The sequence below is a fragment of the Neoarius graeffei genome, chromosome 7 (genome assembly GCF_027579695.1).
Source record: "Neoarius graeffei isolate fNeoGra1 chromosome 7, fNeoGra1.pri, whole genome shotgun sequence".
Classification (NCBI taxonomy): Eukaryota; Metazoa; Chordata; class Actinopteri; order Siluriformes; family Ariidae; genus Neoarius; species Neoarius graeffei.
In genome coordinates, this window is record NC_083575.1 from 1,311,699 (window position 1) to 1,334,544 (window position 22,846).

Genomic DNA, 22,846 nt, shown 5'->3' on the forward strand with positions numbered 1-22,846 from the left:
TTTTTACTTTTCTCACCTATGTTAATTTCCAGATTTTATATTTACTTACTGTTGTCTTTGGTGATTGTGTCTGTTAATGAGCCTTCTTGTTCTTGTTGCTTTGTTTTTTTTGTATGTGTTTGTTTGTTAATTAAGGGAAAAATCAATAAAAGATATTTGTCAAAAAAAAAAGTGAGTCATAACTGTGAATCAAATTAATCAAGACCCACAAACTTATGAGTATTAAACGTGCAATGGCGAATCAAATAGTTCTGTTTGCTAAAGTCGTTAGCTTTCAAAGTAACAGTTCACTAAAGAGAGTCACAATGGTGAATCAACTGAATCAAATTAACTTGAACAGCTAGTTCAGATGAATCAACTCACAAAAATCATTAGTAATGATCAGTCAAAGAACTGAACACCTGCAGAGTTCGAGTCACTGATTAACTGGTGATCTCAGTGTGTTCTGCTCCTCTGAGCTAACCGACTCGTTTATTAACTGACTAACCGGCTGTGTACGAGTCTGAATCACTGCTGCTGAATATTGATGAGGAGATTGGTTATGTCACAGACTGATTGATTACCTTTCAGCATGGTCTGCTGGTGTTTGGCAGTGCAGATCAATCGGCTGATTCCCTCAATCACCTGACTCTTTGACTCAACATCTTTATCTTTTGTCTTCTTCGGCAGAAACATCACTAACACAACACACACAGAGCCGTGTTCCAAATCAACCCTTTACAACTATCATCATCATCATCATCATCATTATCATCACATTTGCACCTTTCTTGTTCTTCTCCTTGGTGACAACGGTCATGGACATGGTTGGACCCACCTCTGCCCCACCCAGTGGGAGGCGGCTAACCTGCAGTGAGCGGAAGGTGCATTTGAGTGTGTTTTTGGAGACGGAATCTTTTTTCTCCACCTCTCTCTTCTTCTCTGATGGTGCGACCCAGTAATCCACCTGCAGCCCCATCAACTCCCCCTGTCCACCACTGGGGGAACTGCAGCCCCAAACACAGGAAACGACACATTTCAAACAGGGACAGAAAGGGAGAGCTCAGACATGGAAAGAGAGAGAGAGAGAGAGAGAGAGAGGTGTGTGTACCTGCAGAGGGATGAGTGGATGGAGGGAGAGGATGGAGGAGTGGGAGAAGCTTCTTTCAGTGCTGGAGAGATCTGTGGAGGAGTGGAGGAGAGGAGAGATGCTACAGGAGCGGCATCATCTGAGTCACCTACAGAGAGAGAGAGAGACACACACACACACAGAGAGACAGAGAGACACACACACACACACACACACACACACACACAGAGACAGAGACACACACACACACAGAGAGAGAGAGACACACACACACAGACAGAGAGAGAGAGAGACACACACACACACACACACACACACAGAGACAGAGACACACACACACACACAGAGAGAGAGAGAGAGAGACACACACACACAGACAGAGAGAGAGACACACACACAGAGAGAGAGACACACACACACACACACACACACACACACAGACAGAGAGAGAGAGACACACACAGAGAGACAGAGAGAGAGACACACACACACACACACAGAGACAGAGAGAGAGACACACACACAGAGAGACAGAGAGAGAGAGACACACACACAGAGAGACAGAGAGAGAGAGACACACACACAGAGACAGAGAGAGAGAGAGATACACACACAGAGAGACAGAGAGAGAGAGACACACACACAGAGAGACAGAGAGAGAGAGACACACACACAGAGACAGAGAGAGAGAGAGATACACACACAGAGAGAGACAGAGAGAGAGAGATACACACACACAGACACAGAGAGAGAGATACACACAGATAGAGAGACACAGAGACACAGAGAGAGAGAGAGAGAGACACACACACACACACACAGAGAGACAGAGAGATGCACACACAGAGAAAGAGAGACACACACACACACACACACACACACACACACACACACACACACACACACACACACAGAGAGACAGAGAGAGAGAGAGATGCACAGACAGAGATAGAGAAAGAGAGACACAGAGACACACACACACAAAGAGAGAGAGAGAATCAAAAAATACAGGTAGAACAGGTGTGTAATACAAATATAATCCATAATATATTGTGTGTACATGATGTGTGCATATGATGGCACTGTGTGTGTGTGTGTGTGTGTGTGTGTGTGTGTGTGTGTGTTACAGACCTGATACAGCAGAGCTCTGTTCCACCAGCCCCACTTTCACCATCTACACACACAGTAATAATCAAATCTTTACATCCACAATATTCCCATGATGGTGTGTGTGTGTGTGTGTGTGTGTGTGTGTGTGTGTGTGTGTGTCTCTTACCCCTATAAAGGGGATGAATTTCTGACACGAGTCTTCGTCTGGACTGGAGGGAATGAGAGACAGGCAGAGGTGAGCGAGTGCTGAGTTAAAGATTGCGAGAGTGTTTCATTTGTAAACACGCCCTCGTTCATGTTCCTTCGTCTCTCTGATGTCCTGCGGTCAATGTGGGCGGAGCTTTACCATTAAAAAAACATCACCATTAGCTTCTGTTTTAATTTATTAAGCATGACACAGTGCTCCATGTTACTGGTTTTATTTTTAGAAAATAGCTATAGTCACTAAAGTCACTGAATGTTCATGCCAACTGTCATAAAAACGTGCACCAAGTGGTAATTAGCGAACTCATTAACTCATTAGGGCGGAGTCAAAGGAATCAATCCCTGAATCAATACAAGGTTTCAAGTTTCACTCCTAAAGTGTCCAATGATGTTAATTTGACACTCTCTCTCATTTTAATACAGCTACACTGAGACCTGAAGAGGGACAAGGGGACTTAACCCAGGGGAAGTGAACAAGGGGTCGTGTTAAATCAGGATTGGAACACAAGACAGGAAAGTGATCACACTGGACGATTCAGTCTAGATTTTATGAGCCTGATGAATGTGACATGGTGGAGGAGAGTCAGGATCACATGCAGGCTCTCGCCCAATCAGCAGCCTCCTTTCTGACCCAAAAAGTCATACTTTTCAGCAAAACACTGGTTTCAAAATTATTGGCACCCCCACGAGATGACAACAGCACAAATTCTTAAAGAAGAAACCTTTTTAAAGAGGATTATTTGGCTGCATGTATTTTAAATCTTCCTGAGGGGTGCCAATAATTATGATATACACGGGTTTGTTTGGAAAGAACATTACTTTAAAAAAGTCTGTACAGTAACGATTCTGTAATGGAAAAGAGTCTTTACAGTAAATCTGTGTGAAATTCAGATTTTTTTTGGAATTGTTTTAATTCTGTGAACAAAACCATCAGAAGAATCATGTGCAGGAAAAAAGGAAAGAGAAGAAGAGGAACAAGTGGAGGAAGGAAAAAGAGAAAAAGAAATGAAAGAATTGAGAAAGTGAGAAAAGGAAATTAAAAGTGAATTATTTTTTGCAAACAGAAGAAGAAATAAATGATGGCGAGAGCGATGGAGAGTGTGTGTGTGTGTGTGTGTGTGTGTGTGTGTGTGTGTGTGTGCGTGTGTGTGTGTAGGAGGTGTGTACATGCAGGCAGGCAGAGCACTATACCTTACTGCAAAATCAAAATGAAAACTCTTTTTCCTTCAGAGTGCACAAAGAAAAACACAAACAACAATAAATTTGTTAATGACAGACACTAATGCGCTCAGTGTTGTGAGGGGTGGGGCTTAGTCACATGGTGCACTTAACACAACACTGTGTGTGTGTGTGTGTGTGTGTGTGTGTGTGTGTGTGTGTGTGTGTGTGTGTGTGAGAGAGAGAGATGCGAGTTAAACACACCACACTGAGAGGTGACTCCTCGATGTAAACATGGAAGAAGCGGCTGATGTTAAAGTGGTCACCATGGAAACACTCTATATTATTATTCTCATCCATGTTTATGAAAAGACAAACATTTAAAATCTGTTTTTAGCTGAAATTCAGTTTAAATCCAGCACAAAAACCTGGAAGTTAGTAAATCAGTCCCCAAATTAGACTCCACCCTTTTCCAGAACAAAGCCACCAAATCCTGCTCTTTTTCCTCAAAAGTGCCGTCGAATGGAAATGTGTATTTCTCTGGGTGTAGCTGTAAAAGGAGAGTTCGGTACACGAGACTGAGACGGCGTGAACCTCAGACACTGTTGTCTCCTCCTTCAAATATAAATCCTGTGTATGTAGAAGAGGGCAATAAAACAGGCCAATTCCAGAATCCTGGAGCGTTTCGTCACACTTGAGACTCGTTCATATTTTACGTATAAACTTATTAGTAATTTAAATATTTAAAAGTGCCACAGATTTTGCATACGTCAGCCCATATTCTAGCTCAGGCAATATTATTTCCACTTTTTGCGTTGACGCCACTGACTGCCTGTCCAGTAGTTCCACCCTAAATTTACTTCAGGATCAATATCCATCCATCCATCCATCCATCCATCCATCCATCCATCCATCATGGACCTTCTCAGCCAAAACATCAACATTTCTGCAGGTGAAAAACAAAACAACGACAAACTCCCTGAAGTAATTGTCTGCCGTTTTCCTGCAACACAGAGACGCTGATGTGGGGAGCTCGTGGGAGATGCAGTGGTGCGTTTGCATGACTTTGGAGATGTGGCTGTTGCCCAGCGTGCCCCGGTGAACTCATCTCCAATGTGTGCAACAAAAAGGACAAACTGAAACTGCTGGTAAGAATGACAAAGGAATTTTCATCTGCTTTCTGCTTCACTGAGATATGAGGAAATGAAACTGCTCCCGATGCTGATTACATCCTCATGACACGCCCCGCTGCAAACCAGCCAATCAGAGCAGAGCTCATCAACATATTAATAACTCCACCAAAAGTAGCTCGTTTCATTCTCAGGCCAAATCATCGGCTTGGAACTGGACGTATAAAACACCGTCTGGACATTTTTCATCCCGACCAGAGTCGCATCCCTTCTGTTCAGACATCGGAAAACAATTTAAATACCGAATTAATGCATTCTGTGGCACCTTTAGGGTTGGATTTACTAACAGTTAGCAACACGCACAAACCAAACCCTCTTTTGGTGTTTAAAAACTACCCTCAGGATTTAGACACACAGTGAAAAGTTAGTGATGGAAAGTGCGTAGGCTACAGTTATTCTGCAGCTGACTTCAGTACACATGCATTTGTAGGAGGTTCTCTTTCAGATCACAAAATTTGGGGAGGAGAATATTCAGACAAAGCACACAACATGATTTACTAAAGTTTATGGCAGCTAATTTGTGCTGCCCACCAAATCTGGCCTTTACAAGGAAATTCCGCAGGCGGAGTCAGTTTGGGGTGAAGATGAAGGTTTTTCCTGTAGTTCATTTTACAGACAGCAGAGGGCACTGAACTTTACACACATGACACCGAGAGAGAGAGAGAGAGAGAGAGAGAGAGAGTGAGTGTGTGTGCGCGTGTGTGTGCGTGCGTACCTCTTCTGCTTGTATGTTAGCATGGCCTCCGCTATGGGGAGCTGATGAGCTCCATTTGCTCCCAACATGTACTGAGTCACTCTGGAGACCACATCAGGATTCTCCTGCACTGTACACACACACACACACACACACACACACACACACGTTATACAGAAGAGTAAAGTCAAATTGAAACCATCGTTCATTTGCTGATATGTGAAGCTTCTTATTTAGTTTACATGGAGCGATGAGTGTAGTGCTAATGTTGCTAACGAGTAACAGAAGCTTATAGCCTCCAGCTTAGCATGTTCCACTAAAGGTGCAGGTGTTAATGATTCCAAACCTCTCTGTGTGTTTGACTAGGGTTAGGATAAAGGGGCATTATATGTTCCTTTAACGTGTGTGTGTGTGTCACCTATAACTGGAGCTTCAGGTTTGTAGAATAAATCTCTCCACGCTGAGTCCTGGAACAGGTTGTTATACCTGTAATCAATACTGGCCAAGTATTTAGACACCGGATGGGCTCCTACACACACACACACACACACACACACACACACACACACACACACACACACACACACAGATATTAGAAGCAGTGAAAGTAAGTAAAGGATGACAACTCCATGAACGAAACTAAAGAAGGGTGGGTTTCCCAAAAGCTTCTTAACACTAAGAGCATCTTAACTAGGCGAGAGAGTGTTCATTGTGATGCTCGCTCTACTATTTAATGATCTTTGTGCTACGATGCTTTTGGGAAACTCACCCCAGTTCAGTATTGAAACTCTCTCTCTCTCTCTCTCTCTCTCTCTCCTCACCTAGTGGAATAATGAGGAAGCGCAGGTAACCCAACCAATCAGGAGTTTTGTGAGTCAGGTGATCTACAAAGAGGCGGAGCACTGTAGAAAGGTAATGTTGAGCACCTGCAACTGCGATCTTCACCGGGGACGGAGTGATGGAGTTACTATTACAACTGCACACACACACGCAAACACACACACACACACACCTGTAAAAATGGGAAACACAGAGAGAGAGAGAGAGAGAGAGAGAGAGAGAAAGAAAGAGACTCACAATCTCTGTATTCGTGAGATGATGGTGTTGAATGCAGCCTGAATGTCAGCTGTGGTGAACGTACACACTACAGGGAGAGTGCGATTCTGCAGAACATCAGACAGATACTGAGAGACAGACAGACAGACAGACAGATAGATGGAGGGAAAGACAGATGCACAGAGTTTACACATTATTTAAGGAAATAAAGTTGAACTATTCGTCTAATTCAGAGCCGGAGTCTGATTCTAATCCTGAACTGGACTGTGTTTCTGAGTGAGTCTGATTCTGTAGGTGTCAGAGTCTGAAACTCGATTCAGTAGGACTTAATGAGAATGTCACAGGACTCATAACGGTGATCACTCGCTCAATCTAATACTAACATTCGGGTTAAATATAGAAAACATGGTCACACTTCCACAGTCTGAAGCTACCTCAGATCATCATCTCATCTCACCTCCAGGTTGGATTATTGTAATGCCTTACTGTCTGGATGTTCCAATAAGTGCATAAACAAGCTCCAAGTTCAAAATGCAGCAGCAAGAGTCCTTACTAGAACTAGAAAATATGACCCCATCACCCCTGTCTTATCCACACTGCATTGGATAATAATTGCAATCAAATTTCGTATTGATTATAAAACACTACTATTGACCTTTAAAGCACTGAATGGTCTCGCACCACAGTACCTGAGTGAACTTCTGCTCCTCTATGACCCGCCACGCCTACTTAGATCAAAAGGTGCAGGCTATCTGCTGGTACCTCGTATAGTGAAGGCTACATCAGGGGGCGGAGCCTTTTCTTACAAAGCTCCACAGTTATGGAACAGCCTTCCAAGTAGTGTTCGGGAATCAGACACAGTCTCAGTGTTTAAGTCTCGGCTGAAAACATATCTGTTTAGTCAAGCCTTGTGTTAATGGTGTTTATGAGGTAAAGGAGTAGATCTGGAGGATCCTCAGACAGAGTGTTTTGGTAAACTGGGATGTATGGATGCTGTCAGTCCCCACTCGCTCGCTCACTCGAGTTTGTTGACGGTGTAGTGGCTGCTGCTTTATGTCCCGGGGCCCCTCATGCCTGTGTTACCTTCTGGCTCTCCCCTTTTAGTTATGATGTCATAGCTAGTTTTTGCCGGAGTCCCTGCTTGTACTCAGCACAAAATGTATACTGTTCTGGACTATTAGGTGACACCAGGCATACCTAACAACCTGTGTTTTCTTTCTTTCTCTCTCTCCACATGTCACTCCTGAGATACCAGTAATGCTGAACCGCTCCTGCTCCTCAGACCTGCCTGATCCATCCTGATGCCCTACTTCTGGCTGAGGTTCTCATCACGTCGCTCCTGTTAGAGGACAGCCCCATATGGACAGTCTAAAGACACACTGAGAAGATGGACTTGGAAAATGAATACAAACAGTTTTGTGACAACAAAACAGACTTCCTGTTAAACTATAATGAATTTCCTGGTGACACAGTTGTACTGTGTGAGTCTATAGGACACAGTTATAGAAATGAGTTATTTATAATCATGCTATCTGTTATCACGCAGATGAGACTCGTCATACCGCTCATGTTGGTACTCAGAGCACGCAGCAGCACGCCTCAGACCAAAACTCACGTGCAGCTCCACACTCAAGCTCATTCGGACTAATTGCCTGCACCTGTTCCTGATTAGAGCGCAATCACAGCTCACACATATAAGGACTCTCCTCACACACAGACTTTGCAAAGTATATGATCTGTTCCTTGTGTCTGATGTCACCAAGCTTTGATTACTGCTTTTTTCCCCTCTAGTTTCGACTTTGTTTTCTCTTTTCCTGATAACGTATTGCATTGCCGAGTATATACTGTTTACTAATCGCCTGAACTCTGCCCGTTTCTGTTTATGCTCTTTGCCTCATGTTTCGATATTGTTTGTCTGTTTGCTTTAAATAAATTCTTCCTGCACTTACATCCATCCATCACCCATTCACACAACAAGGATAGAGTCCCTTTAATTTATACATTTCCATAAATCTGCTTTGTGACGATGTCCATTGTTAAAAGTGCTATAGAAATAAAACTGAACAAAACTGAAGCTGATTATTTCTGAAAATTTGTTTCTGGTTCCGAGTGAGTCCGATTCTGAATCTGATCCTGACTCTGAGTTTCTGATTCATTCTTTTCACTTATGGACATAAATTACACATCTCTGAGTAAACAGCTGGAGGTAGGACAGAAGATCCTGCTGCAGTTTCCCTAGTGACAGTCCATGTGATTTATAGCTGTCAGTCAGGCTCACCTGGCCCTGCCAGTCAGAGGTGTTGATGAGGATGATGCTGTCAGGAAGATGGTCATCAGACCCCAGGATGTGATTCAGCTGATCATAAACTGTTTTACGGGGAATCTGGAGTCAACATCAAAGATTTTTTTAATCAAACATCAAATGAGTTGAAATAAAGATCAAATAAACTCTATGAAACGTCAAAGACTTCTACCAAACATCAAAAGCATTTGATCAAATGTCAGTAATTCTGCAAGGATTTATGGAATGCATCAATGTGTGTGTGTGTGTGTGTGTGTGTGTGTGTGTATACCTGTAGAGGACAGTGTGTATGCAGTGAATGTTCGTTATCCAGACTGTTGGCTCTCTCGTTTGGCGGTCGGCTCGTCTGTCGCTCCTTCAGTGATGTGCTCCTCCCTCTGCGGACCTGCTTCACCTCCTGCCTGCGCACACACAGAGATCCTGCGATAGTTCCATGAAGAGCAGCCCTCATTATACCGGCTTTCGTTGATTAAACTGAACCAAACAAAGAAGTACATGAAGCTGCACCAGTGTGTGTTTTTACACAGCATCCCGGTGCTGCAGAACCAGAGGTGTGATGTGTGACATAACGGAGCATCAGTGTCTCGGGTGACGCATGACATACTCCAGGATGGAAATACGAAAACTCTGAGCACACTGTCGTTGCTGTCAAAACAATAACGGCAGGTGAACTGAGTTTTGAGGTCGACCCCCATTCCGGGTTTGAGCATTTAATACAGAACGGTGAAGCGGAATAATGGCACAACATTCCCACCGTGAACAGGCTGTGAAAAAGAGGCAAGAGACGGAGTGTGTGTGTGTGTGTGTAAACCTACCTGTTAGACTGGATAATAAGGGACTCCGTTTTGGTCATCCTGCCTGTAGGGGGCAGCTTCTCCAAGAAAGAGTCCATGTTATCCATCATCTCCAACTCTGTGGTTGGGGTCACGGCTTCAGGCTGGGCCTACACACACACACACACACACACACACATTAGTGATTAGAATGTTTCATTCTGAGATGGTGTGAATAATATGAGGCCTTGAGCTGGTGCGTTTATGTGTGTGTTCATACAAAAGTGATGCCATCAGTCATGTCGTCCATCTGAAACTTTCCTCCTGCAACCTTCAGCTTATCAGGTTCCATCTGAAAGAGAGAGAGAGAGGGAGAGAGAGAGAGAGAGAGAGAGAGAGAGAGAGAGATTTTCAGTGCATCGTTGCTGTCTATCTGATGAGTCAACATCACATCATTTTAAAGCCTTTTTTGGTCAAACTGTAAATCACCATCTTGATTGTGTTTGTGCATTCAGTCTAAACCGGAGTCAGAGCATGGACAGCCTCTAGCTCCGCCCATACTGGAGATGGACACGTTCTTCTTCATACCAGCTGTACATACAGAGGCAGGAATGTGATAAATGCAACTTATAATGACAAACACTGCGAGCTCAGAGTGCTGAGTACAGCGTAATAATTAATGTGTAAAATACGAAGCTGTAGTTGCATCACTTTCACAGGTATTCTGACTTTACCTTCGTCAGAAGAAGGTTTTTGAGCTTTGACTCATGACAGACTAAGCTACGACTGTATTCACAAGCTCGTTAACATCATCCATCATTTTAATCAAAGGAACGCAAATCTCAGTAGCTCATGGAAAGAACTGACTGAGGATAAACTGCAGTCAGCACCGACACTGAACATGACTTGGTGTCGGAGGGGAAACTCGGCGCTGTCCAGGACATTCCTCCAGCTCCGACTCCTACAGCTCTAAAGATGTTCATGATGTTCGCTGGACTGGAACCTCAGGAAGAGCTTCAGGTGTGTATTGGAAAGTTTGTGTGTGTTCATGTCAACTGTCAATCACCCAATCAACCACAACCTTTTATACATCATCAGATAGCTGGGATGATATCAGGGTCAGTTGATCATCTCAAACGGAGTTCAGTTTTTTCCACATTCACTAACATGGGAGTGGCGGGGTTAAAAACTAAACCACAGCCAACCACTAGAGGGCCTCAGAGACACTTTAGCTTCAATGTTAACCCCCTGTTATGATGTCCACTTTTATATACAGTCTACGGACTCAGCAGACCGCGTGGAGGAGACCACCACCTGGTGATTCAATGGGCAGGAAGGCAGACCCAGCAAAGCGTTTGTGGAGCACGATCAGGACACAGTGCACTACGTAGAACACTGATAGCCATCCACTGCATCCCGACCTAGCTCCAGCTGTCTTGATTCTGTCTTGCCCCTAGACCCAGTTAGCTCAGGATGAGAGAGTGAGACTGATGGCTGTGCAACTCTCCCTCACTCTAATCCAAGTCATGTGTAAGTCATGACTTCATATTCAAATTCAAGTCCTGTGGTGATGGGCAAGTGGCGAAGCAGCAGGTGCAGAAACACTGGAAGCTGTAGTCACGAACTTGCACACAGATGGCCCAGGGCATAGGGTCGCTCTCTGCTAGAACGAAGTAGCAGCAGAGTTTGGCAGCCCCCTGGGTGTCTGAGCAGCCCTGTTTAGGATTTGCTCTGCTCACCTCCAAGGAGGAAGGGGCTAGAAAAGGTGCCCCAAACACAGCCTGCTTCACCTCACCCTGACCAGCACACCACGGCTGGCGGGGCTCCCACTCAGCAGTCAAAATGCAACAAATAAGAAAATAAATAAGATAGTGAAGCTACTCAACCTTGGCTCGTGGAATGTGCACATTCTAAGAGATAACAACAAAGCAGACAGGCCAGAGAGAAGAATTGCACTAGTCACCAGGGAACTACCTCGCTACAATGTGGACATAGCTGCCCTCAGTGAAACACATCCAGCAGACATGGGCCAGCTAAGGGAACATGGTGATGGTTAAACCTTCTTCTGGAGTGGTCATAGCAGCACCGGGCGGGCGGGCAGGCAGGCAGGAATTTTCAGAGAGTTTTCTACAGTAACCTAATCAATATAAAATTAGATCATACTGACTGTACAGCTGCTGCCAGCACCTTTGATCTAAAGGTGGGGCTATTAAATATTAGATCTCTTACATCTAAAGTGCTAATGGTTAATGAACTCATTACTGATCAGGAGTTTAATGTACTTTGTTTAACTGAAACATGGATTAAGCCAAATGAATACATACCATTAAATGAAGCGAGTCCTCCTGGATACAGTTATATACACCAGCCTCGTCTAACTGGCAGAGGAGGAGGCGTCGCGGTTATTTATAATGATTATCTAGGTGTAACACAAAAACCTGGTTATAAATTTAACACATTTGAAGTTCTTCATACTCATATAATGTATGTAGCCTCGAAAAATAGGTCTACCCAGTTAATTCCGTTACTTATTATTTACAGGCCCCCGGGGCCATATTCTGAGTTTCTTTCTGAATTTGCAGATTTTATCTCAGATCTGGTTATTTCCTTAGACAAAGCTTTAGTTGTCGGAGATTTTAATATTCACTTTGATAACCCAGAAGACCCTTTGAAAACAGTGTTTGTGTCAGTTTTAGATTCAGTAGGGATTAATCAGAATGTCATAGGACCGACCCACAATGGTGGTCACACCCTCGATCTAATACTAACATTCGGGTTAAACACAGAAAATATAGTCACACTTCCACAGTCTGAAGTTATCTCAGATCATTATCTCATCTCATTCAAACTATGTCTGAGTAATAATATATGCACCTCACCATGCTACTGTATTAAACGTACATTCACGTCAACTACTGCACAGAGCTTTATAAATGATCTCCCAGAGTTATCAACTTTGATTGGGTCACTGTCAGCCCCTGCAGAACTTGATCAGGCAACTGAATGCTTAGAGTCAACGTTCCGTCATACTTTAGATAATGTAGCTCCTCTTAAAAGGAAAATGGTCAGAGACAAAAAATTAGCACCCTGATATAATGATGGCACTTGCACATTAAAACAGACCACTCAAAAATTGGAACGTAAATGGCGTCAAACAAAATTGGTAGTGTTCAAATTAGCGTGTCAAGGACCAGACAGGAGAGGAGATCAAATGCACTCAAACCACAGTTTAATAATAACAGGGGAAAAAGGAGTTGGGAGTGTGTGAAGTTCAGTGGCAGAAGGACTGAAAGGCAGGGATGGCTGGTGGGAGCGTGGTGGTGACATCTGAGGTCTCCCATCCAAGTACTGACCAGGCCCGACCCTGCTTAGCTTCTGAGATCAGACGGGATCAGGCATTGTCAGAGAGGTGTGGCTGTAGGCTGACAGCACTTGGGTTTCAGGCAGTCTCCCAGCAGTAGTCCCTCAGCAAGCTGGAGATCAGGCGAAGGTACAGGAGAGGCAGGCAAGAGGCAGAGTCGACAGGACAGAAGGCAGATCAGGTTACCGGGGCTGGAGAGCAGACAGAGTCAGACAGAACAGAATATCGTCAGGAGTCAGAGTAGTAGGAACACAGAGCAGGTTATCACGCTGGAAGTTGCAGACGATCTGACACTGAGGCTTGGGAGAACTGCAGCTTAAATACACACAGGGGGGAAGCAGGTGATCGGCAACAGCCAATGACAGTCACTGAAAGTTAATAAGAGGACGTGAGCGCGGGCGTGGCCGTTAATGCTGAGTGGAGATGTTACCTGAAGAGAGAAGCCCACAGGTAGGACCATGACAGAACCCCCCCCCCCAAGGGATGGCTCCAGAAGTCCCTAGCCACAGATCCACCAAGACGGGCGGGAGGAGGGGGAATACCGGTGGAGGGTCAGAACTCCTCTGACCAGTCAGTGTCCAAGGCCTCAGGATCTGATTCAGAATCGGACTTGGGGACAGTAGTGGTTGGCGCATCGTCATTCCGACAAGGACCCCTTGGTCGACCCCTCCGGTTGGCCGGCTGGTCTGGATGCAGGCGATGAAAGGTGCTGATGAGGGTACGGTCTAAAATTCTCCCAGCAGGAACCCACATCCTCTCCTCAGGACCATAGCCCTCCCAATCCACCAGGTATTGGAGGCCCCTGCGCCGTGACTTCAGCAGTCACCGGACGGAGTAGACCGGGCCACCATCGATGAGACAAGGAGGAGGAGGAGAAGGTGCAGCTGGGACCAGCGGGTTCTCATGCACTGGCTTAATCTTTGAGACGTGGAAGGTGGGGTGCACTCTCATAGACTTGGGCAGTCGGAGCCGGACAGCAGACTGGCTGATTATCCTCTGGATTGGAAATGGTCCAACGGACCGAGGTGCCAGCTTACGAGACTCCACCTGGAAGGGCAGGTCCTTGGCTGACAACCACACCTTCTGGCCCACCCGGTAGGTGGGCGCAGGCGTCCTCTGCCGGTTGGCTCCAATGGAGTAGCTGGTGACTGACTTGAGGAGTGCAGCGCGGGCTTGAGACCAGGTGCGGCGGCATCGGCGTGCATAGGTGAGGGCAGACAGGCAGGTGACCTCTCCCTCCTGGCTGGGGAACAGGGGTGGTTGGTAGCCATACACGCAGTGGAATGGGGACAGTCCAGTGGCTGAGCTGGTGAGGGAGTTGTGAGAGTATTCCACCCACAGCAGGTGCTCACACCAGGCCCAAGGGTTGCGTGACGCCATGCACCGAAGTGCCTTCTCCAACTCCTGGTTAGTCCGCTCAGACTGGCCGTTGGACTGGGGTCGGAATCCGGAGGTGAGGCTGGCGGTGGCCCCGAGCAGGTGACAGAATTCCTTCCAGAAAGAGGAGGTGAATTGCAGCCCCCGGTCCGAAACGATGTCCCTGGGCAGCCCATGGATGTGGAAGACCTGCTGCAGGACGATCTGGGCGGTCTCTTTGGCCGACGGTAGTTTTGGGAGGGGAACAAATTGTGCCATCTTGCTAAAACGGTCCACGATGGTGAGTATGACAGTCATCCTGTTAGAAGGGGGCAGACCCGTAACAAAATCCAGGGAAATGTGGGACCAGGGTCGCATAGGCACGGGCAGAGGCTGGAGCAAACCAGCAGGAGGCCGGCTGGAGGATTTATTCTGATTACAGGTAGGGCAGGCTCGGACGAAGTCTCACACATCCCTGCTCATAGACGGCCACCAGAACCGTTGGGCGAGCAGGTGGTAGGTGCGAGTGGAACCAGGGTGGCAGGCTAGACGGGAGTCGTGTCCCCATTGTATAACCTGGGATCGCAGGTCTTCAGGAACAAAGAGGCGACTTGCAGGGCATGCACTGGGGCTGGGTTGGTCACGGAGGGCTTCCCGCGCTCGTTCTTCGATGTCCCAGGTCAGAGCAGCAATGATACAGGGGTCAGGTAGGATGGGAGCCGGATCCTTGGAGGAGGCATCATCCTTCTGGAACTGGCGGGAGAGTGCGTCAGGCTTGGTGTTGCGAGATCCGGGCCGGTATGAAAGGGTGAAATTGAATCTGGTGAAAAAGAGAGCCCAGCGGGCCTGTCTGGGGTTGAGTCGTTTGGCGGTGCGGATGTATTCCAGATTCTTATGGTCTGTCCAGACCAGGAATGGGACTACGCACCCCTCCAGCCAGTGACGTCATTCCTCCAGGGCGAGCTTGACCGCCAGCAGTTCCCGGTTGCCTATGTCGTAATTGCGTTCGGCCGGCGATAGCTGGCGGGAGAAGAACGCACAGGGGTGGAGTTTGTTGTCATCCGCTGACCTCTGGGAGAGCACTGCCCCAACTCCCACATCCGAGGCGTCCACCTCAACGATGAATTGCCACTCCGCATCTGGAGGATGGGAGCAGTGGTGAACCGAGCCTTGAGGGTGGCAAAGGCTTCGTTGGCAGCCAGAGTCCAGGTGAAGGGCTGTTTGGTGCTGGCCAAGGCGGTGAGGGGTGACGCAACGGTGCTGTAATTACGAATGAATTTCCTGTAGAAATTAGCGAAGCCCAGGAACTGCTGAAGCTTCTTCCTGCTCTCTGGTACTGGCCATGAAGTCACTGCTGAGACTTTGGCAGGGTCCATCTGGATGCTCCCCTCTGCCACAATGTACCCCAGGAACACCACAGACTTGGCGTGAAACTCACACTTCTCTGCCTTGACGAAGAGGGAGTTTTCAAGGAGACGATGGAGCACTTGCTGGACATGCTGGGTGTGTTCGGACAGGGTTTTTGAGAAGATCAGGATGTCGTCGAGGAAAATGAACACGAACTTGTTCAACATATCTCGCAGGACATCATTTACCAGAGCCTGGAATACCGCTGGCGCATTGGTAAGGCCAAACGGCATCACCCGGTATTCATAGTGACCGGTGGGGGTGTTGAACGCGGTCTTCCACTCGTCTCCCTCCCTTATCTGAACCAGGTGGTAGGCATTCCGGAGATCGAGTTTGGTGAAGATCGTGGCTCCCTGGAGCAGCTTGAAGGCGGAGATAAGCAGTGGGAGAGGGTATCGGTTCTTGACGGTGATGTCGTTGAGCCCCTGTAATCGATGCAGGGATCCATCCTTCTTTCCCACGAAGAAGAACCCAGTGCCGGCGGGAGAAGAGGATGGACGGATGAGGCCGGCAGCCAGAGAGTCACTGATGTAGGCCTCCATCGCCTTCCTTTCCGGGGCAGACAGAGAGTAGAGACGGCCCTTGGTTGGTGCAGTGCCTGGGAGGAGATCAATGGCGCAGTCGTAGGGCCAGTGAGGAGGCAAGGAAGTGGCCTTGGCTTTGCTGAATACCTCCCGAAGGCTGTGATAACACACTGGGACATTAGTGAGGTCAGGGGCAGAGCTGGCAGGTGGAGTACGAGGGGTTAGAGTGGAGGCTCGTAAGCAGGTCCGGTGGCAGTCCTTGCCCCATTCTCTTATCGCTCCAGTGGCCCAGTCAAGGTGAGGACTGTGCTGGCGGAACCATGGATAGCCCAGAATGAGAGGTTGGCCGGGGGAATGGAGCAGGTGAAACTGGATGGTTTCGTGGTGGTTGCCTGACAGAGTCAGTCATCGGGACAGGGGTAGTGAGGCGGGTGACGGTGCCAAGGAGATGGCCATCCAGCGCCCTGGCTGGAACGGGAGAGGATAAGCGATGGCTTTGCAGACCCAACTGGTGTACAAGCTCAGTGTCCATGATGTTAGCCTTGGCGCCAGAGTCAACCAGGGCGGCCAGGGTGTGGGTGGAATCCGACAGACGAAGGCAAACTTGGAGCATAGGTTTCTGGCTGGTGGAGGATTGGATGATCATTGAGCTCAGCCGGGCCCCTCCTATTTCCGGTGAGCTCGGGCTTCTCCGTGCGCTGATGACTGACTGAGTCTGGCAGGCCCTCTCTCGTCGACGGGTCTGGACCCGGCAGTCAATGCGGACGGCCAGGGCGATGGCCTCATCGAGTGTCGACGGTCGTTCGTATGAGACCAATTCGTCCTTCATGTAGTCGGCCAGGCTGTGCAGAAAGGCGTCCACCAGCGCCTGCATGTTCCACTTGCTGCGCTGGGCCAAGGTCCGGAAATCAATCGAGTAGTCAGCCACTGTTCGTCTGCCTTGGCGAATACTCATCAGTCCTCCAGATGCCTCTACCGCCGACAAGCCCAGGTCGAAGACCTTAATCATCTCCACTGCAAACAGGGAGAAGGAGGCACACGCCGGTGTCCGGTGTTCATACTCCGCAGTCCCCCACAGGCGGGCGCTGCCAGTCAGACGAGTGATGACGAAGGCCACCTTCACTGCCTCCGACGTGAAGGTTCTGGGCTGCAGGTTGAACAGCAACCGGCAGCTGGTCAGGAAAGCACGGACATGGGAGGGGTCACTGTCAAAACGCTCCGGACTGCCGACCTTGGGTTCCGGGGCATCGAGTGCAGCAGGAGCACCTCCCGGAGCTGGCCAGTCAGCGGCGGGTATGACAGGGGCTGATGCAATGAGGGGCGGCGATGGTTGACTTGGAGGAGCAGGGGGTGCTAGGGCGGTGAGCAGCTGGAGTGCTTGGTCCAGTCGTTGTTGTTGCTGATGACCAAGCTGGATCAGGGCTGCAACGTCGGCAGACATCCGACTGACATCTCCTTCGGTGCGCTGCAGCCGGTCTAGGGCAGAGGGTTCGGGCGCTGATTCCATGTCTTGGTCAGATTGTTCTGTCAAGGACCAGACAGGAAAGGAGATCAAATGCACTCAAACCACAGTTTAATAATAACAGGGGAAAAGGGAGTTGGGAGAATGTGTGTGAAGTTCAGTGGCAGGAGGACTGAGAGGCAGGGATGGCTGGTGGGAGCGTGGTGGTGACGTCTGAGGTCTCCCATCCAAGTACTGACCAGGCCCGACCCTGCTTAGCTTCTGAGATCAGACAGGACCAGGCATTGTCAGAGAGGTGTGGCTGTAGGCTGACAGCACTTGGGTTTCAGGCAGTCTCCCAGCAGTAGTCCCTCAGCAAGCTGGAGATCAGGCGAAGGTACAGGAGAGGCAGGCAAGAGGCAGAGTCGACAAGACAGAAGGCAGATCAGGTTACTGGGGCTGGAGAGCAGACAGAGTCAGATGGAACAGAATATCGTCAGGAGTCAGAGTAGTAGGAACACAGAGCAGGTTATCACGCTGGAAGTTGCAGACGATCTGACACTGAGGCTTGGGAGAACTGCAGCTTAAATACACACAGGGGGGAAGCAGGTGATCGGCGACAGCCAATGACAGTCACTGAAAGTTAATAAGAGGAAGTGAGAGCGGGCGTGGCCAGTAATGCTGAGTGGAGATGTTACCTGAAGAGAGAAGCCCACAGGTAGGACCATGACATAGCGTGGAAGGAGAGCTTCCTGAAGTATAGAAAAACTCTTAGTGCTGCTAGATCAACATATCTCTCCTCCCTAATAGAAGATAACAAAAATAATCCTAGATTCCTATTTAATACTGTCGCAAAATTAACCAGGAATAAGTCCACTGTAGACACATGCACACCTGCCGTATGTAGTAGCAACGATTTCATGAATTTTTTTAATGACAAAATTGAGAATATCCGACAAAAAATTCAAACTACTAATTTAAGGTCAGACAATGTAAGTGACCCTGTAGTTAACAATATAACTGTATCAGATCAGCAATTAGAATGTTTTACTCCCCTTAAAGAAACTGAATTACTTTCATTAATCTCAGCATCAAAAGCCTCAACTTGTGTACTAGATCCCTTACCGACACATCTATTCAAACAGATAACACCTGAAGTAATTGAACCGCTTCTAAAAATAATAAATTCTTCTCTTATGATTGGCTATGTACCCAAATCCTTTAAACTAGCAGTTATCAAACCCCTGATTAAAAAAACCTGACCTTGATCCCTGTCAGCTGTCCAATTATCGGCCAATATCAAACCTCCCCTTTATCTCCAAGATCCTTGAAAAAGCTGTGGCACAGCAGTTATGCTCATATTTACATAGGAATAACATCCATGAAATGCATCAGTCAGGATTTAGACCTCATCATAGCACAGAGACAGCTCTGGTTAAAGTAGTAAACGACCTACTGTTGGCGTCTGATCAGGGCTGTGTCTCGCTACTTGTGTTGCTTGACCTTAGTGCAGCATTTGATATCATTGATCATTCCATTCTTCTGGATAGACTAGAAAATGTGGGAGTTAAGGGAACGGCCCTCTCCTGGCTCAGGTCTTATTTAACGGATCGTTATCAGTATGTTGATATAAATGGTGATATTTCTAGACGTACTGAGGTAAAGTTTGGTGTTCCACAAGGTTCTGTCTTGGGTCCACTGCTTTTTTCTTTATATATGTTACCTCTGGGTGATATTATTCGTAAACATTATATTAGTTTCCACTGTTATGCTGATGACACACAGTTGCATGTTTCTGCAAAACCTGATGAAAGACCAGCTTTATAGAATTGAGGAATGTGTGAAGGACATTACCGTATTTTCTGGACTATAAGCCGCTACTTTTTTCCTAGGTTTTGAACCATGCGGCTTATACAAAGGTGCGGCTATTCTGTGGATTTTTCTTCCACCGCTAGGGGCGCTCTAACCGGAAGTAGAATCAAAAATAAGATAGACGAAAAATCAATGCAAAGAAGAATTAGCAGATCTTTAGCAGATAGAACACGCACGACAAATTACTAACTGGTAATTATTTTCAAATCCAGCGAAGATGATTAAAGTGACTTGTGGTTTCAAACACAGGAGAAATGAAGGTAAATAAATACCGGTTATTTTCTCTTGGTTCTGTTCCGTTTTAATCAGCAAAGTTGCTGCCGTGTTAAAAGGCACTGTTCGGAAAGAATCTGTTCAGGTACATACATGTACATTTACAGTACAAAATCATTCTGTACATGCAGTAAATATCAACATAGATATCTGCGGCTTATAGCCCGGTGCGGCTTGTATATCTTTTTTTTTTTTTTTTTAAATAGAGCGGATGCGGCTTATATACAGGTGCGCTCTATAGTCCAGAAAATATGGTAGACACTGGATGCTTATTAACTTCCTTCTGCTTAGCTCTGACAAGACTGAAGTACTTGTACTCGGACCACATGCAGCTAGAAGTAAGTTTTCTGATTACACAGTAACTCTGGATGGCCTTTCCGTTTCTTCACGTGCAGCAGTAAAAGACCTCGGAGTGATTATTGACCCCAGTCTTTCATTCGAAACTCACATTGATAACATTACCCGGATAGCTTTCTTTCATCTCAGAAATATTGCTAAGATAAGAAATTCAATGTCACTACATGATGTGGAAAAACTAGTTCATGCTTTCGTTACCTCCAGGTTGGATTATTGTAATGCCTTACTGTATGGATGTTCCAATAAGTGCATAACCAAGCTCCAGTTAGTTCAAAATGCAGCAGCAAGAGTCCTTACTAGAACTAGAAAATATGACCACATCACGCCTGTCTTATCCACACTGCATTGGCTCCCAATCAAATTTTGTACTGATTATAAAATACTACTATTGACCTTTAAAGCACTGAATGTTCTCGCACCACAGTACCTGAGTGAACTTCTGCTCCTCTATGACCCACCACGCCTACTTAGATCAAAAGGTGCAGGCTATCTGCTGGTACCTCGTATAGTGAAGGCTACATCAGGGGGCGGAGCCTTTTCTTACAAAGCTCCACAGTTATGGAACAGCCTTCCAAGTAGTGTTTGGGAATCAGACACAGTCTCAGCGTTTAAGTCTCGGCTGAAAACATATCTGTTTAGTCAAGCCTTGTGTTAATGGTGTTTATGAGGTAAAGGAGTAGATCTGGAGGATCCTCAGAGTGTTTTGGTAAACTGGGATGTATGGATGCTGTCAGTCCCCACTTGTTTGCTCACTCGAGTTTGTTGACGGTGTAGTGGCGGCTGCTTTATGTCCCGGGGCCCCTCATGCCTGTGTTACTTTCTGGCTCTCCCCTTTTAGTTATGCTGTCATAGTTAGTTGCCGGAGTCCCTGCTTGTACTCGGTGCAATATGTATACTGTTCCTACTTATTCAGGTGACATTGGGCATACCTAACAACCTGTGTTTTCTCTCTCTCTCCCGCCCTCCCCCCAAATCTGTCCCTCTGAGTTACATGGAGTCAACAGGAAATCTTTTGGTGGAGACCTCGACTGGCTATCGTAGCCTGCAGGGAATCAGCCGTCAGACATTCTGTCGCATGTCCCAGACCCGGTGAAATGTAACTGAATTGTCTTGGCCAGCCCTAAGGATCCCATCTGCATCTCATCATTGCTGAGGAGTGTGCTCCCATCACCCAATCAAGCATCCAGCCAGAGCAGGTCATGATATTTTTTAACCATATTAACATGCCGTTGTTGTGTATTATGCCTGATGTCAAGACTCTCGTCTCTGCGAGCCTACCACACAGACTTAATACTTGTGTCGTTTTTAGGGCATACCTAACAACCTGTGTTTTCTCTCCCCCCCCCCCAATCTGTCCCTCTGAGTTACATGTCGGTTCTGGGATCGAGATGCTGAACCTCTTCTGCCCCTCGGACCTGCTTGATCCATCCTGGTGCCCTGTGTCTGATTGGAGTCTTATTGCATCGCTCCTGTGGAGGACGGCCCCATGAGGACAGTTGAAAGTTACACCTGGAGGACGCTCTGGACTCTTACAGTAATGCTTTTATGGCTGAGGACTACAGTTGACTTGCTAACTTTAGGACTGCAGTTGTCATGAACAGTTTTGTACTCAAGTTTCCATCAATGAAGAGTTTATAACATCAACGAAACTGACTTCATGTTAAAACTGTTAATATTATAGTCAGGCTGTCTGTTGTTGCCCAAATGAGGATGGGTTCCCTTTTGAGTCTGGTTCCTCCCGAGGTTTCTTCCTCATGTCGTCTGAGGGAGTTTTTCCTTGCCACCGTCGCCACAGGCTTCATCATTGGGGATAGATTAGGGATAAAACTAGTTCATGTTTTAAGTCGTTCAAGTTCTGTAAAGCTGCTTTGCGACAATGTTTATTGTTAAAAGCGCTGTACAAATAAACTTGACTTGACAGATAGATAGATAGATAGATAGATAGATAGATAGATAGATAGATAGATAGATAGATAGATAGATAGATAGATAGATAGATAGATAGATAGACTTTAATAATCCCAAGGGAAATTGAGGTGTCCAAGTAGCATATACACATACACAACACACACAAAGGCACACAAACAAAATAAAATTAGCATACACATCCATATCCCAAGGATATAAAAACAAGCAAACAATTCCTGCACCACAGAATATAAAGAGAAAACAAAAAATTTTTTTTAAATTATACATATAAAAAAAGCATGTTTAAAAGCCACAAGTTAAAAATTAAATTGTGCAGCATACTCAACCATTGTAGAGATACAGTATAGCAGCAAAACAAATTTAAGCACTAAAATCAAAAACAGTCCTTCCTCTCAATGTACCATTAAAAAGCTGAATGGCCCTAGGTACAAAAGACAGAGATGCCTACTAGTACGGATTGGCCGTATTTTGTACGGAAAAGTTACGTAAATACAATGTTACGGCAAACAATGTTATTCTGTACGGAATTATTATAAAGTCTTTAAAAATTCCAGTGAGTTGTTTTTAAATGTCCAAGCGACTTTTTCAATCCATGCGCGATTCACGGCCATTTATTTTTATGACAACCACACATGCTGTGTGTGACATGCGCAGATTCTGTATATTTGTTCACGCTATTTTCGCTTGGCATCACACACGCATGGTGCTGCTTCTCAATAGTGGAAATGAAACGCTCAGTATCGGGACAAGTGAAACACAGGTCTCAGGTG

General features: G+C 46.5%; 1 protein-coding gene across 5 annotated transcripts in view; it reads right to left on the reverse strand.

Moving 5' to 3' along the window:
* pacs2 (phosphofurin acidic cluster sorting protein 2) overlaps positions 1 to 22,846 on the reverse strand; it is a 77,644-nt gene that overhangs the window by 3,030 nt on the left and 51,768 nt on the right. For 2 of the 5 annotated variants that reach the window (XM_060925068.1, XM_060925067.1), the window contains exons 11-24: positions 9,837 to 9,908; positions 9,599 to 9,726; positions 9,055 to 9,184; positions 8,760 to 8,864; positions 6,503 to 6,609; positions 6,247 to 6,401; positions 5,844 to 5,954; positions 5,447 to 5,555; positions 3,575 to 3,607; positions 2,346 to 2,388; positions 2,201 to 2,243; positions 1,091 to 1,217; positions 766 to 986; positions 564 to 677 (exon numbers count right to left, since the gene is read on the reverse strand). In XM_060925068.1, coding sequence (XP_060781051.1) covers positions 564 to 677; positions 766 to 986; positions 1,091 to 1,217; positions 2,201 to 2,243; positions 2,346 to 2,388; positions 3,575 to 3,607; positions 5,447 to 5,555; positions 5,844 to 5,954; positions 6,247 to 6,401; positions 6,503 to 6,609; positions 8,760 to 8,864; positions 9,055 to 9,184; positions 9,599 to 9,726; positions 9,837 to 9,908 — 1,498 coding nt within the window. Of the gene's footprint in view, positions 1 to 563; positions 678 to 765; positions 987 to 1,090; positions 1,218 to 2,200; positions 2,244 to 2,345; positions 2,520 to 3,574; positions 3,608 to 5,446; positions 5,556 to 5,843; positions 5,955 to 6,246; positions 6,402 to 6,502; positions 6,610 to 8,759; positions 8,865 to 9,054; positions 9,185 to 9,598; positions 9,727 to 9,836; positions 9,909 to 22,846 lie in introns of those variants that run through there. The other 3 variants (XM_060925069.1, XM_060925070.1, XM_060925071.1) reach the window with 3 other exon arrangements.